This window comes from Megalobrama amblycephala, linkage group LG7 (genome assembly GCF_018812025.1).
Source record: "Megalobrama amblycephala isolate DHTTF-2021 linkage group LG7, ASM1881202v1, whole genome shotgun sequence".
NCBI classification, from domain to species: Eukaryota; Metazoa; Chordata; class Actinopteri; order Cypriniformes; family Xenocyprididae; genus Megalobrama; species Megalobrama amblycephala.
Window position 1 is genome coordinate 20,905,358 of NC_063050.1, and position 16,778 is coordinate 20,922,135.

Below are 16,778 nucleotides of genomic sequence, written 5' to 3' on the forward strand. Positions count from 1 at the left end.
GTGATTTAATTATTTAAAAAGAAATCAAAATTGAATGCAGCTAATCATGCCTCCTGACCAGTAATCTAATCTCATACTGTTATACATTAATGTTTAATGAAATGCAAATAAAACAAACAATATATTAACTTACAAGGGCACTTTGTCATGTCTGTTCAATGTTTTATTCTCACACAATAATGTAATGTCTTTGTATTATCTCTGCAAATATTGATATATGCAATTAATTGATCCATTTGATTAATTAATCTGCATATAATGTAATTAATTTGATTACAATATGTAGAGATTGGCAGCCCTAATTATTCACTTTATTTATGAATGATTTTCCCATCTGAGAACATGCTCAAAAGGATTTAGCTGATGGATAATTTTGTCCTCAAATCATAGCTGAGTAAACACACACACGCATACTCATACTGGAACTGCAAGTGACTGTTACACATTCCAGTGAAAGTGTCTGAGTCACCATGTGTGCCCAAATTGGTTAATGCAAGTGGGTCAATGTGCTACTAGCATACAAACGAGAGCTAGATTTAGACATCGCTATGATTCCTGAATCCATTCAGTCACATACAATTGACCTGATTACTACTCTTCTCATTTAAAAAGCAAATAAGATATTCTTGAATACATTGAGAGAACCTGGCAGCATAACTAATATGTAATTGAAACTGGATATAAAATAGGGTCAATATATACTTAATGTTAACTTTTTTTTTTTTGGCTACAGTTATTAATTAAAGAGGTAGTTCACCCAAAATTGATTCTCTTATCGCTTACTTTTCTTCATGCATCTCTAATGTAACTTTCTTTCTTCAGATGAACACAAACAAAAAAATTTAGGAAAATAGTCCATATAATGCCATTTGATAACCGCACAAAGCAGTTGTGATGGTAATCCATTCGACCCCAGTCTTCTGAAGCAAAATGATAGGTGTAAGAAAAATACTAATATATTACACTCTTTTAACTATAAACTATCGCTTCCAGCCACACAGCAAAATCACCAGAGTTAAATCAACTCTGCTCAGAGTACATATGGTCCCTCTCTAAATAGTGTTAAAATAACACTGAAGCAGAGTTAAAGTTAATTAATTGTTTAATTATCTCATTAAGTGATGATTATGCATTAGTGATGAACACCTGCTGTTAACAAGCAGAATCACTGAAGAAAGGAGAAACACAAGAACTACAACTGACTTCAGTCACAGCCTTATTAATTGCTGAATTATCTCATTAGCTTTAACTCTGCTTCAGTGTTACTTTAACACTATTTAGAGAGGGACCATATGGACTCTGAGCAGAGTTGATTTAACTCTGTGGATTTTACTGTGCAGTTGTCCTAGGCGTGTTTACAATTTCAACTTGAAATAAATGTAAGCACGTTGTGAAGTTCACACGATAAGTAACGCATAAGCACAGAGGACCACCACTTCTGGCGCCAACTTCACAACGCACTTACGTCATGTGTCACAACATGCCTCTCATGAACGCTCTTATGACAGTAGAATTGAAGCAACAATTTTTATATTAAAAGTTAAAAATATTAGTACTTTTCTTCCACACACCAATCGTTTCACTTCAGAAGACACTAATTCATCCACTGGGGTTGTATGTATTAACGTCACAAATGCTTTGTGTTGTTATTCAAGCATCAACCAAGCGGCACCCATTCAGTGGCATTATATGGACTCAAAGAGATGGATTATTTTCCTAAAAATCTTTGTGTTTATCTAAAAAATGAAAGTTATATACAGTACTGTGCAAAAGTCTTAGGCCACCATTAGATGTTGTTTTAGCAATGGTATAATGAACATATATAATTATTTCTCAGTTTCTTTATTAGAATATAACCAAAAAATACAGTAAATTTGTATGCAGTATTAAAAAACTTCTATAGGAGGAACCGGCTCTCTTAAAGCTAAATGGAACGGAAAAGGACTGCAAGTCCAAGAAAAAAAAAAGAAGAGACATATATCCTGTATATTCTGTTTGTATCGTAATAAAGACCAAAAAATAAATATAGATGGTCATTAAATCATTGCTAAAACAACAAATCTGGTGGTGGCCTAAGACTTTTGCGCCTTACTGTTTATCAGCGATGGCATGAGGGTGAGTAAATGATGAGAGAATTTTCATTTTTGGGTGAACTATCTCTTTAATTCCTATTTTTATGAATTTATTGAAAGCATGCAATACCGGTGGTTATACAGTTTCTTCTTTATATTTGTTAACATTTTTCTGTGATCATAATTGTTTGTTTGTTCTAGGAGAGTACTACTTGTTCTGTAAAGGTGCAGATTCCTCTGTTTTCCCACGGGTGGTTTCTGGGAAGGTGGAGCAGGTCAGAGCTCGAGTGGAGCACAATGCTGTGGTGAGCAGAAATCGGAAACATCTTCATCTTCTTTCTTATTTTAGCAGAGCTATTAATAGACCACAAAAGCACCTTTCTAGATCTTGATATAAAAAAAGCTCATCTCAGATGTGTTTGCTTCTGCAACTTTCGTTTAGCATGAGCATCACCCTCAAAGAGAGTTTTCTTCAGAAAGAACTTCTTCCTATTTATGTATTTTCGCACCGCAGCCCAACTATGTTCTCATTAGCTTTCCTAAGAGGGATGAGTATTATAAACAACTGTTATTAGTTTAATATCCTATGTACCTGTAGCACCAGAAGTCATTTGTACTTTTTGCTATTTATAATCTAACAAATATAATTATCTTAAACATGTCAAATATATTAAATCATTTAAGGAAAATTTCTATAATTTTGGCTCCAGGCATAAGGAACGGATCTAATGTCATAGATTGATGCAGCTCTATATTACTTCATTGTGTTACTCACAGATCTGGGTCAGGAATTACATCACTTTAGAAAGGGTCTGGTTGCACTGGCATCGTGCTGATTCATGACTTTGGTAGCCATAGTGAAAAGGTTTCTGTAGAGGCAGACTAAACAGAATCTTTGTTCTAAAGACAGTGTGAGGAAGCTCAAAATGACAGTTCTGTCAGTAGTGTTTTATTAACAGTCATAATGGGAACTTTTCAACTAGAGCATTTTATCCTTTAATAATCTACATTTGAAAGTAAATGAAAATTGTCATTTACTCACCATCATGTAGTTTTAAACCTGTATAGGGCTTTTCACACTTAAAATAGTCAACACTGGGTTATTCTAAACCCTGGTTAAACAGAATCCTGGGTTATCCTGAGTTATCTTCGTATTACTCATACTTAACCAGGGGTTAACAATAGGGCTTTTCACACTGCACTTAACCCCGGGTTATCATTGTTCTAAACATCGCTTTTAACCCTGGATTAAGGAACGTTTATGCTTGTCATTTAGAAGCGGGGTTAGCACTGCTTTTTACCCGGGGTTATGAAACCCTGCTCTGGAGGGTTTTCCACTTTTGCAGTGCCAAACTTGTACAGTATGAAACAATGCAGTGTTAGAATGTTACATCTAGACGCACAGACAACCTGTCACGTACCTATATTTGCCTGATTTGGACAGTCACGGAAACACTGTGCATTGTATATAAACGGTAAATTCAGCGTTTGAGAGGAAAAATGTCAAATGCTGACAGAAAACATAACAATTTGAGTGAAGAAGAGATTCTTACCTTTATAGTCTGAAATGTCCATTCAGTATAAACTCAATAGTACAGTCGGCAATACAAGAATGGAAACAGGTCGCATGCTGAGTTCATCCAATCAATGATACTGACACCGCAAATATGCAAATAAGAACACTAACCCAGGATTTAGGAATGTACTGTACAATGTGAAACATCAGCTTATGAACATGACGATAAACCGGGGTTAATTGCAGTGTGAAAAGCCCTTATGACTTCCTTTCTTACATGGAATTAGATGTTTTTCAGAATGTTCACGCTGCTCTTTTGCAACTCTAAGTCAAATGGGCTATTTTTGTTTTTGGCCTTTTTGGAGCTTTACAGCTTGTGGTCATCACATGATTGAATCTATGGAAAAGAGCAGTGTGAGCACAATGTCTTTGTTGTACCACAGAAGACAGAGAAGTACAATAGTGAATAAATAATGTCAACGTTTCATTTCTCTCAGCATTGGTATTGTTCTTTCCTTTTATATTGTTTTATTCTGAGCTAACCTATATTTAGTTATATCTAAGATTAATGCAGTTTTAGGACAAAGAATGAATTCTGGTGTTGAATTTGGGCTCTTTTTGTAAATGAATGGACCTGGCAGGCTAAGCTGACAACTTGTTTCAAATCCTAGAAGGCTAAGCTGACAACTTGTTTCAAATCTTTCCCTTGTAGGAGGGTTTACGGACTCTTTGTGTGGCTTATAAGAAGCTGACTCATGAGGAGTATGAAGAAACGTGCCGTCTCCTCAACAGCGCTAAACTAGCTCTGCAGGATCGAGACAAGAAACTGTCTGAAGCTTATGATGTCATCGAAAAGGATTTCATCCTGCTGGGAGCCACGGCTGTGGAAGATAGGTGAATCACTCAGTCAACCTGATTAACATTTACCAAATACCATCTAAGTTTGATTGACTTGTACTGAAGTGATTTCAAAGTTCAGAAATTAACAGAAGCCGACTGACTGGAATCCAAACTATCTCATGTTCGGTATTCCCTTGTCAAGAGTCAAATCCAGAATGCAAATACAAATAACTCTGCCACTAAGATACAGTGAGATCCAAACATCTGCATTTTTTGCAGTTTAATAGATTAATGTTTGTGTACATAATAATTTGAGTGAAAATTTGAAAAAAATTCTTAGTATTGTTCTCCAGCATGATTTGAGAATGATCCAAAAAGCATCTTGTGCTTCAGTAAAAGCAAGAATTGTGATGTTGTCATTTTTGGTAGTAAATAGTGAATAGTAAATTGAAATAGTGATTCTAGTTTATTAAGTTATAAATATGGATATTTTTCTTACAAAAACGCATTCGATTTAAGGCCTTTATTATCCCCATGCGCTTTTTTGGGCTTCAAAATATTGGTAACTATTCATTTCCTTTGTAAAGCTTGGAAGAGCCAGAATATTTTTTAAATATAATCAGAATATTCTGATTGTGTTTGACTGAAATCAAGGTCATATACACCTAGGATGGCTCGAGGGTGAGTAAATTATGGGATAATTTTCATTTTTGTGTGAACTATCCCTTTAACTAGTAATTTCAATTGTAAGTTTGAATTGTTTTTCCTTGCCATCTACATCTTTATCGGGAGAGAGAAGAAATGCACGGGCTTGAATGAAGCGCGTTTGGCCCTATATAAAAATATTAGAAGATATAGCGCTGAACGGTCATTACCATAAATGGTCCTGAGCGCTTGTGGTGTGAACAAATCTGTTGCTTTGACACGCTGCTTAGTTTAAACCGTAGAAACCGTAAAATGGTGCAACAGTTGTCATTTTGTCCCACTGTCCGGTAGGCCCACTATTTGAGGATGCCTGCACTACACCATCAAAAAATCCATAGTGTCGGGATATATGGAACCATGACGTCCGATGCATTTCTGAGCAAGTCCGATATTGCTTTCCAATGTATGTTGCCAAGTAAAAACATCAGCATGTTAATAATGACCCCACGTTTTCAATAAAGTGCGTCATGCATTTGCCTAAGTAAACAAGATACGTTGTACTGAAATTGAGCATAGATGTGCATTAGCAGTATTAGATTTTTAACTGGCTGAATGCCAAGTATTGGCCCAACTGGGTGGAAGTTACAGGTCCTGCATCCAACTGAAGCACACGTGAGCACCCGCGGCCCTGACAGAACCAGTGTGAGTTAACGTTAATTGCACAGGCAATCAATAGAGTCCATCCATTAGGCTCCAGTGTCCTGATAATGAGCAGCTAACGTAATTAGACCCCCTCTTGAATCAATCGGGGACCGGCAGACGCGGTTCTGATGAACTACTGTTTGGGCTTATGCACTTATGGAGGCCGTCCAACCCAACATTATAAATAAACACATCAATCCATGTCGACCGCCTTAATGAATATGACAGAGCAAACAAATAGTGATTACTGGATGGGAACTTATTTTGTCAAGCTATGTTAATTAGTTGCAATCAGTGCCCTGTAGGCACCAGCCTGTTTGTGTCTTCAAGAGGTCACTTAAGATCATGTGTTATTGTCAAATATACAGGGAGCTAATTTGTTAAGAGTCATTGTTGACTGTTTGTAACAGGTTTAAAAAAAAATGTAAAAAGCCAAAAACATTCGTACACAACATGGAACTGCAAAAGTAAATCATTTTTCTTCTGTAAAGTTGTGGTCATAAAGGCCTTCTGAAGCGAAGCGAGGGGTTTTTGTAAGAAAAATAGGTTACACTTTACTTGAAGGGGTGTGCATAAGACTGACATGACACCTTCATAATCTTGACATGACACGTGTCATGAATATGAAGGAGGTTTTATGCATGTTTATGACAACTGTCATTAAATGTCATTCGCTCAATTATGTCATTTTTAATGCAAAGATGACATTGTTTGAGATGTCTTTGTTACGACAACTTGACATAAACCAACACATCATAACCTGTCAGTGTCTTTGTCATGACACCTTGACATTAGCAAAACATCATAACCTGTCATAAACATGACATAGCAGATTAATTATCAAACTTAAAAAAAACTACTTAGCTTTATGGGTTAACATTACATGACATTATTTTGGTAACATTTCAGTATAGGGAACACATATATAAACGATTAACTATGACTTTTCCCTCAATAAACTCTTAATTTACTGCTTATTATAGTTAATTGTTAGGTTTAGGTATTGGGTAGGATTAAGAATGTAGAATAAGATCATGCAGAATAAGGCATTAATATGTGCTTTATAAGTACTAATAAATAGCCAATATTTTAGCCATATGAATGCTAATAGTAATAAGCAAATAGTTAAAAGACCCTAAAATAAAGTGTTACCATTATTTTATAACAGTGTCATCTTTTTTACGAAATTTGAAATTGTCTATTATCTGACCTTCTGTTGGAGGAAACTTAAAAAAACAAAAAACAAAAACAAAAAAAACATGAAATGAAAAATAGTCATGACGCTGTTATAAAATTATTTGTCAGAGTATTGTCACTTAATGACATTTTAATGACAAGTTCAATTTGTACCACTGTATTTGAGCTCAAGATACATATTCATGACACTATTATAATGGCCTCATGACAGCCAATGTCAAAACCAACCACATGACAGTTTAATGTAATGTTAACCCATAAAGCTAAATGATGTCAAGTTGTCATGACAAAGACACTGACAGGTTATGATGTATTGGTTTATGTCAAGTTGTCATAACTCGGACATCTCAAACAATGTCATCTTTGCATTAAAAATGACATAACTGAGCGAATGACACTTAATGACAGTTGTCATAAACATTCATAAAACCTCCTTCATATTCATGACATGTGTCGTGTCATGATTATGAAGGTGTCATGTCAGTCTTATGCACACCCCTTCAAGTAAAGTGTTACCGAAAAATATCAATTTTTTTATAAACTATAATAACTGGCTTCAGGGGAACAGCTGTATGCACGTTCACAAGAGAGTCGAGTTCCAGAGGAAAGGTGACCTTTGACTTTAATGCAGTCTTTAAGCTAAGGTTTTAGAATCTTTGAATGTTATGGAGCCAAATAGAATGTTGGGGAAGTAAGAAGGAATGTTATGACTTAATTAGAATGTTGGAATTTGTTTAACTTCAATAGAATGTTGTTGAGTGAAATGCAATTCATGTTATTAGAATGTTTAATAAGGAGAGTAATAGAATGTCTTGTCGTTTCTTCCCGGGAGTCTTTGTGAGAATGTCACTTCCTGCATGGCTGGGCTGTGAGTGAGGTGCAGTGGGGGGTGGAGTCTTAATTATCTGGCAGCAGTGTGGCACTGTGAATCCTGACTGCTGGGCTGCTTAATTACTGAGTGAAGTGGGCTGAGACATCACGCTGCCATATAAGACCTCCCTTCCACCGAGCCATGCAGAGCACTGTCCATTAACTTTCACTCCGGCACTGCGCAAAGAATAAAGCACACAGGATCGCTACATACTGTGCCAAATCTTGCTGCTGCTACTATACAGTTAAGACAATTGGGCAGTCAAAAAGCAACAAATGCTTTGGATATTTTATGTAGTACTTTGGAAATTATTTACGTCAAAGTGTAACAGGTTTGCTAGATTTGTTTGTAAATAGTGAACTTATTTGAAATTGACCCTTTATGAAGCTCCGCCCCCAAGTTTTACAGAATTTGTCTGATTTAAGTAAATTGGAGATTTTATTCTGAAGTGGATTAGCATGTTTAAGGCATGTTTAAGGCAGAGCTAGCGACTGTTCATTTAAACAGGCACCTTTACTTGCTCAATATACCTGCACTGTGTTGTACATGAATCATGTACATGAAATGCTTATAAAATGTTCTTGGATGTTTCAGGCTGCAGGATAAAGCGGCCGACACCATCGAGTCCCTGCACAAGGCTGGTATGAAGGTTTGGGTCCTCACAGGGGACAAAATGGAGACTGCAGCAGCCACATGCTATGCTAGCAAGTTGTTCCATCGCAATACACAGATCCTGGAACTGACAACCAAGCGGACAGAAGAGCAGAGTCTCCATGACGTTTTGTTCGATCTGAGCAGGACTGTCTTGAGACATCATGGCAGTATGACCAGGGACACTTTCTCAGGGTGGGTACAGTGGAATACATGCTCTCACTTATACACAGGCACTCACACACACAGACACCTTCACACATATGTGTCGGTCCCCACAGGCTCTCAGGTGATTTCCAAGACTATGGTCTGATAATCGATGGGGCAACACTGTCAGCTGTACTGAAGCCAACACAGGATGGAAACAGCAACGGAGGGAACTACAAGGAAATTTTCCTGGAAATCTGCAGGAACTGCAGTGCTGTTCTCTGCTGCCGCATGGCACCCTTACAGAAAGCACAGGTAATGCAGCACTTCACTCACCAAGAGTGTACAGTACTGTTCAAAAGTTTGTGGTTGGTATGATTTTTAAAAATGTTTTAGGAAAGTCTCATGAAAGTTGCATTTATTAGAACAAAAATACAGTAAAAAAACTAATGTTGTAAAATATTATTACAATTTAAAATAACTGTTTTTCTATTTTTATATATTTTAAAATGTAATTTATTCTTGTGATGCAAAGCTAAATTTTCAGCATCATACAAAATAAAAGTTTGAGTTTGTATAATATATGTGTGAGTAATGTGTGTAATTAATATGTATATATAAATACACACAAATTAATGTATATATTTAAGAGAAATATGTTATTTATGTACACAAAATGTATTTATATATAATATAAATTATATAAAAATATAAATAAATACATATACTTGTAAATATTTCTCAAATATATACATGGATGTGTTTGTATTTATATATACATAATAATTACACACAGTACACCCACATATATTAGGCAAACTCAAACTTTTATTTTGTATCGTTTTTAATCATTTGACAGCCCTGCTTCAGAAATCATTCTAATATGATGATTTGCTGCTCAAATTAACATTTCTTTTATTATCAATGTTGAAAACAGTTGTGCAGTTTAATATTTTTGTGGAAACTGGGATATGGTATTCTATGGAAGCTTGTTTCCACCACTGAATAAAAAATTAAAAGGATAATTGTCAATTTTTGTCTCACAATTTTGACTTCTTTTTTTTTCTAAGAATTGTGAGATATAAACTCGCAATTGTAAGTTATAAAGTCAGAATTGAGAGATATAAAGTCAGAATTGCATGATATAAAGTCGCAATTGCATGTTATAAAGTCAGAATTGCGAGATATAAACTGACAGTTCTTCCTTTTTTTCTCAGAATTGTTTATATCTCGCAATTCTGACTTTATAACATGCAATTGCGAGTTATAAAGACTGAATTGTTAGTTATAAAGTCAGAATTGTGAGATATAAACTCACATATCATATGAACCACACACCAAATGGAACTTTATAACTCGCAATTGCGAGTTTATATCTCACAATTCTGAGAAAAGAAGTCAGAGTTGCGAGTATATAAAGTGCAATCTGCAGGAAAGTGCAAACCTCGAGGGCCAGAGTTGAGAACCCCTGGCTTATTTAATCCTGAATGAATCAGTGGTTTTGAACAAATCAATTGAGTGAATAACTCAATGACTTAGTCATAAAGACAGTTTCATTAAATGTTATTTAGTTTGTTTATTAAGCCATTCTCCTTGTGGGTGACTAAGGGTGATTTAAGGACTTAGTATCTGTTTGGGGACATTTTGTCCCCACAATGATGATAAAACCTGACCCATACACACATACACACACACACAGGTTTGTTTTAGTGAATTGTGGGGACATTCCATAGGCATAATGGTTTTTATACTGTACAAACCATATTTTCTATCCCCCTACACTACCCCTAACCCTAAACCTACCCATCACAGAAAACTATGCACATTTTGACTTTCTCAAAAAAACTCATTCTATATGATTTATAAGCTTTTTGAAAAATGGGGACATGGGGTAATGTCCTCATAAGTCACCCTCTCCTTCTAATAATACCTATTTCATACCCATACACACACTCAAACACACACACACACACACAGCCACCTGCCAGAGAAAGGTTGTCCTTGTTCACTTATTGTAATCTCTCAGTCTGTGAGTTACACGATGCAATCAAAAGAGACTCTGGTCTATTTCTCTTTCTAATTTACTGCATGCTAAACCTGTCAGTCACTCTCTGGGGCTGCTGGGAAAGCCAGAGACTGTAAAGTCAAGAAGTGAGAGAACTCACAGTATTACAAGACAATTACTGACCTCAAACATACAATAAAATCCTGTGTAATTCATGTGTACTAAAAACCATACTGATATTTTAGTCGCTTCATATGAGAAAAGATAGATGGCTGATGAGTATGATATTATCCCATCGCCTCAGCCAAAAACCCTGATTAATGATCTAATCTCTCATTTGTTCTGGATTTAACCTGTGGAAACAAAACTCTTCTTTCAGATTGTTAAACTGATAAAAGCGTCAAAAGAACACCCCATTACGCTGGCCATCGGGGACGGAGCCAATGATGTCAGCATGATTCTGGAAGCTCATGTGGGCATAGGTGATTTCATGCTCGCATACAAAAATCGAATCATTACTTCTCCGGTCTTCCCTGATAGACTTCTGTTCAACAGCTATAGCAACAGTATGTTACATGCCTATTGACTGGTTATTCTGCCTCTAGGGATCATGGGTAAAGAGGGGCGTCAGGCGGCCCGTAACAGCGACTATGCAATTACCAAGTTCAAACACCTGAAGAAGATGCTGCTGGTTCACGGGCACTACTACTACATCAGAATCGCTGAGCTGGTCCAGTACTTCTTCTACAAGGTGAACCCAAACAAACAAAATGTGTAGACACACAAAATAAAAAAGAAGTAAGATAATCCCAAGCAAAATTGCTGATCACTAGCTGACACAACACAACACAAACCACGTTACCTGCAGTTGTAAACACAGAAAAAATGTTGCTTAATGTGTGTGGATGCTATTTTTTTCCCAGGAGTTTTGAAAATCCCACTAAACAATTTTGTAATGCCGCACTATTTATAGCAAACAGAATTCACACACACATAAACCCCCTAAAGTGTTTAGTTCATCAGGTACTGAGGGTCTGTTTTTTCTCCACAGAATGTGTGCTTCATCTTCCCTCAGTTTCTCTATCAGTTCTTCTGTGGTTTCTCTCAGCAGGTAAACACATATCTCAAATATCTATCACTATTAGATGACATTTGAAATAGAACATTCTGTCTTTATATATTTTGAGTTTCTTCAATAATGCACCTTTAGAAATGAAACTTTTCGTTCTTTGGTGGAAATGTTGGTGATGGGAATGACATTTTAAACGTTTATGGAAATAACATTTCAGAATCTTTTGTTTTGCTTAGGGTAATTTCATAGGTAGCATTTCTTAAAATGAAATAAAATGTTCACACTTTTTTATCATTTGACAATTACAACTTATATTTACTGCCATTTTTTATTGTTAATATTATTAATTAGTACTTTTATTCAGCAAGTATACAATAATTTGATCAAAAGTAACAGTAAAGACTTTTATAACACCACAAATAAACCGGAATAAATTACATTTTAAAATATATTAAAATAGAAAACAGTTAATTGTTGTAATATTTCACAGTATTACTGTTTTTACTGTATTTTTGGTGAAATAAATACAGCCTTGCTAAATATAAACATAAAATACTTTCAAAAACATTACAAAATCTTACTGACCCCAAACTTTTGAAAAGAAGTGTTTTTTTTTTTTTTAAATGATGATAATTTTAAGATATTTTAAAATTGGTTCTGGGACAAGAGTAAAAAAAATAAAATCATAAAATACAAATATATACAGTACAGTCCAAAAGTTTGGAACCACTAAGATTTTTAATGTTTTTAAAAGAAGTTTCGTCTGCTCACCAAGGCTACATTTATTTAATTAAAAATACAGTAAAAACAGTAATATTGTGAAATATTATTACAATTTAAAATAACTGTTTTCTATTTGAATATATTTGACAAAGTAATTTATTCCTGTGATGCAAAGCTGAATTTTCAGCATCATTACTCCAGTCTTCAGTGTCACATGATCCTTCAGAAATCATTCTAATATGATGATTTGATGCTCAAGAAACATTTAATGTGTACAATTGTACAAAATATTTGTGTACAATATTGTTTTTCAGGATTATTTGATGAATAGAAAGTTCAAAAGAACAGTGTTTATCTGAAATCTAATCTTTTGTAACATTATAAATGTCTTTACTGCCACTTTTGATTGATTTAATGCATCCTTGCTGAATAAAAGTATTCATTTCTTTAATTTCTTTTCAAAAAATAAAAATAAAAATTCTTACTGACCCCAAACTTTTGAACGGTAGTGTATAATGCTACAGAAGCTTTGTATTTCAGATAAATGCTGTTCTTTTGAACTTTCTATTCATCAAGGAATCCTGAAAAAAAAAAGTACACAACTGTTTTCAACATTGAAAATAATCATAAATGTTTATTGAGCAGCAAATCAGCATATTAGAATGATTTCTGAAGGATCATGTGACACTGAAGACTGGAGTAACGATGCTGAAAATTCAGCTTTGCATCACAGGAATAAATTACTTTGTCAAATATATTTAAATAGTACACAGTTATTTTAAATTGTAATAATATTTCACAATATTACTGTTTTTTACTGTATTTTTAATTAAATAAATGTAGCCTTGGTGAGCAGACGAAACTTCTTTTAAAAACATTAAAAATCTTAGTGGTTCCAAACTTTTGGACTGTACTGTATATTGTAAGTAGCAAAAATAAATGATGGAAGCATGGGGAAAAATGAATGACCCTGATATAACAAAAAGAGAAAAGTATCAATCTGTTAATAAATCAACACCTGCCACATGAAAGTGCAAGTTGTTGTGCTCTTTTTCACTTACTCTTGATTTACTGTAACAATGGCAAAACGGTTGAATTATTTTTTTCCCTCTGCAGCCACTGTACGACACGGCATATCTGACCCTGTACAATATCAGCTTCACCTCGTTACCCATCCTCCTCTACAGTCTGATGGAGCAGCACATCAACATGGACATCCTCAAACGGGACCCCTCTCTTTACAGGTGAGGAATGTTCTGGTTGCACCAACAACTCCCATTACCCACTCCTGTGATTATAATTTAAACTTTAAAACTTAGGCCTAAACAAAGAGAAGAATCCTAAAATAATAGTTCACCCAAAAACAAGAATTATATGGTTAGTTTTGAGTTGTTTTTAGTCAGATATATGGACGATACGTGATGTGATACATCTCATCACGTGTACACGGGAGGTATTTTGGAGCAGCATGTTCACTATCATCTATTTCTGGTTCCCTCTTTGAGACCTACTGATAAATCCCTGTCCACACGCAGGCTATTTATACCAACCTTGGCCTCCTTTTTGCATGACTGTTGGCTTGCTGAGACTCATAACACACATTGTTTCATTTCCTGACATTTGTTGTCACACCTTTTTTTTCTGAGATACAAACCTACACTTTTGAAATAGTTATGTGATTGTGTATGTTTACATTGCTTTTAAATTATTTGAAAGCCTGGTTCTGGGACAAGTGTAAAAAATAAAACGACAAATATACATGGTAAAGAGCATGGATGGAAGTTTGGGATTTTATTATTATTATTATTATTATTATTATTATTATGCTTTTCTGACTGACCCAGTTGGATCAGTAGTTCAGAATTTTATTTTTAGATCTATATTTAATAAAGAATCATAAACATCTAGTTTTTTTAATGTCACCAAGGTAAGATATTTAATCAGCAAACTTTATTTGCAAGACATAAAAACACATGTACATGATCAAATAATGCAAGTCATAGTGACAGCACAGCACTAGTCCATTCGGATGGTTTAACTATTAAACATACTGATGCAATTTAAATAAAAAAAAATCTATATTTTTAAAAAACTTTTATTTTCCTTACATCATTTTTGTATCTAACACACCGCCTGATGTAGCCCAATCCCGCTCTCTGTATTTTCCTCTTTAATAAAATGTTTTTCCTGATTGTGAGCCTCCAGGTATTCTCACTTAATCACATGAACACATTGCCACCAAATACAAGCCTGCAATAATTGGACAGTTCAATCAGCCTTTGGCAAACATATTTGCGTAGACTCTTGCACTAAACTCAATTTACACACAGCACTGGGCAGAAATACTGTTAGAACCAACAAATGTCCTGACGCTGCAATTTTTTTCCTCTTATTCCTCTGCATTGCTTATTCAGTATATACATTATACACAGTGTTTGCTACTGACACACAGTGCAGCACTTCAAGGACATTTTAATTAGAAAAAGCTAATATTCATTTTTGAATATTGTGGTGCGGTGATGACGCACTTTCATTTGAAATGTTCCATCCAGTCTCGAGTACAGTTAAAGACTAAACTAACGTTTCATAGAGTGCTCACAAATAACCATATGATCTTGTAATGAAATGTCAGATTGCTCAATTGCTCTTCATTTAGTATAAATTTCTTATGTACTATTAAGACTATTGTGGACATACAGTATAAAATGAGCAGATAGCATCGCTCAGATCATTTGATCTTGGAGTTGGAGTTCAGATCTTTGATTTCAGTTTATTGGAAAATCTGAGCACAGTTTGAGACATTAGCTATGTTTCCATCCACCAATTTGTATGCATATTTTGTGATATTGCATAAATTTTAAAGAAGACTTGTGTATAAACTTATAAGATGGAAGCACATTTACTGAATAAATCCCTCGATGCGCAACAAAAACTCGCTTGACTTCAACAGTGGATGTGATTGGATAACCGAACTAACCAGTGGATCAGTTTCATTGCACAGCATCTCAAATGCTGGTTTGATCATTCTGAAATGCCTGAGCCAAAGTGTTTCATCAGAATGATTTGGTATAATGACCTTCCAGAAGCGTTTCACACGATTGTGTTCCCAAATGCCTGGGGGAGAAAAATACCTACAGTGGTTTCCCTGATTGCAACAAGACGTTTTGTGCCAATTTTCCAGGAAGTGACCTTTTTCTACTCTTGAACGCACGGAAACGGCGCTTTATTCGCAAATGTTTGATGTGATATTCTAATTTTGAATGAATTTCTTTTTACAGAGATATTGCCAAGAATTCCCTCCTTAGATGGCCCACCTTCATCTACTGGACATTTCTGGGGCTTTTTGATGCCGTGGTCTTCTTCTTTGGTGCTTTCTTCCTTTTTGACAACACAACCTTCACCAGCAATGGACAGGTAATGCAGTCACCGTCTAAACCACGATTTTGTTTCAACATTTTTCTCTGTGTGTGTGTTTTGTTTAATCAACTTAACCAGCTGTTTTTTCCTTTAGTTCATTTTTTTTCTCAGTCAAATAAAAGTCGCATACAGATTGAATGGGTGGCCGATGCTTGTTGAGTGAGTTATTTTGTGGTTAAAGTGCTTATAATGTGGTTTAACAGACGTCTCAATCCAGCTTGCAGACTTTTGTCTGTCCTCCTTTGCGTATGTTTGAAGTCATTACAGGTGCTTCTCCATTCATTTATGCGACACAAAGCATGCTGGTTAATCAGTCAGATCAGACATCTTTCTCTGTGCCATTAAGTTAAATCATAGTAACCTTTTTGGATTGCTTTTTTACCTGTTTGATTTACTTTAAGTTATAACATCCTAATTTTTCTTTACTTTCTTGCTCCCTGTCCCCTCCCTCTCCTTCTTTTCTTTCATTTTCTTCTTTATCTCTCTTTCTATATCTCTCCCTCTCTCTTTCCTCCTTTTACCTACCTCCTTTTTGCCTTTCTTTTCTTTTCTGCTTCTCTTCCTTTCCTCAGCTAATGGCCACCAACACACAGATGGTAAGCCTGTCCCTATCTGTTTCTCATCCTGTTTTTAGTTTTAGTTTGACTGTTTCCCTCCTCAGCCCCTCCCCTCATCATAAAGCCACCCCCACTCACATAGTGTCTACTAACACTAATCGTTCACTGCCATCGTAGCTTTCAAACAGTACCGTACAACATCCCAGTGTCCCCTGTACCGAGGACCAGCCACTGTAGGTATAGAGTAGCGAGCCCCCCCTGTCCATCTTCCTCTGTCTATCATCTTGTGATCGAGTAGGAGTTTGTGTCGTCCCGTGTGTCACGTTGCGACTGTGTTTTTTTTGCAAACGCCCGGGTTGGAGG

General features: G+C 35.5%; 1 protein-coding gene across 7 annotated transcripts in view; it reads left to right on the top strand.

The window, feature by feature from the left end:
* atp11a (ATPase phospholipid transporting 11A) overlaps nt 1–16,778 on the top strand; it is an 84,085-nt gene that overhangs the window by 53,336 nt on the left and 13,971 nt on the right. For 5 of the 7 annotated variants that reach the window (XR_007185746.1, XM_048196459.1, XM_048196464.1 and 2 more), the window contains exons 17-26: nt 2,274–2,377; nt 4,301–4,482; nt 8,438–8,689; nt 8,776–8,956; nt 11,026–11,128; nt 11,252–11,397; nt 11,698–11,757; nt 13,558–13,685; nt 15,720–15,855; nt 16,431–16,454. Coding sequence is in view for 6 of the 7 variants with exons in the window: in XM_048196459.1 (XP_048052416.1) it covers nt 2,274–2,377; nt 4,301–4,482; nt 8,438–8,689; nt 8,776–8,956; nt 11,026–11,128; nt 11,252–11,397; nt 11,698–11,757; nt 13,558–13,685; nt 15,720–15,855; nt 16,431–16,454 (1,316 nt within the window). In the remaining variant the exon portion in view is untranslated. The remainder of the gene's footprint in view (nt 1–2,273; nt 2,378–4,300; nt 4,483–8,437; nt 8,690–8,775; nt 8,957–11,025; nt 11,129–11,251; nt 11,398–11,697; nt 11,758–13,557; nt 13,686–15,719; nt 15,856–16,430; nt 16,455–16,778) is intronic. The other 2 variants (XM_048196460.1, XM_048196465.1) reach the window with 1 other exon arrangement.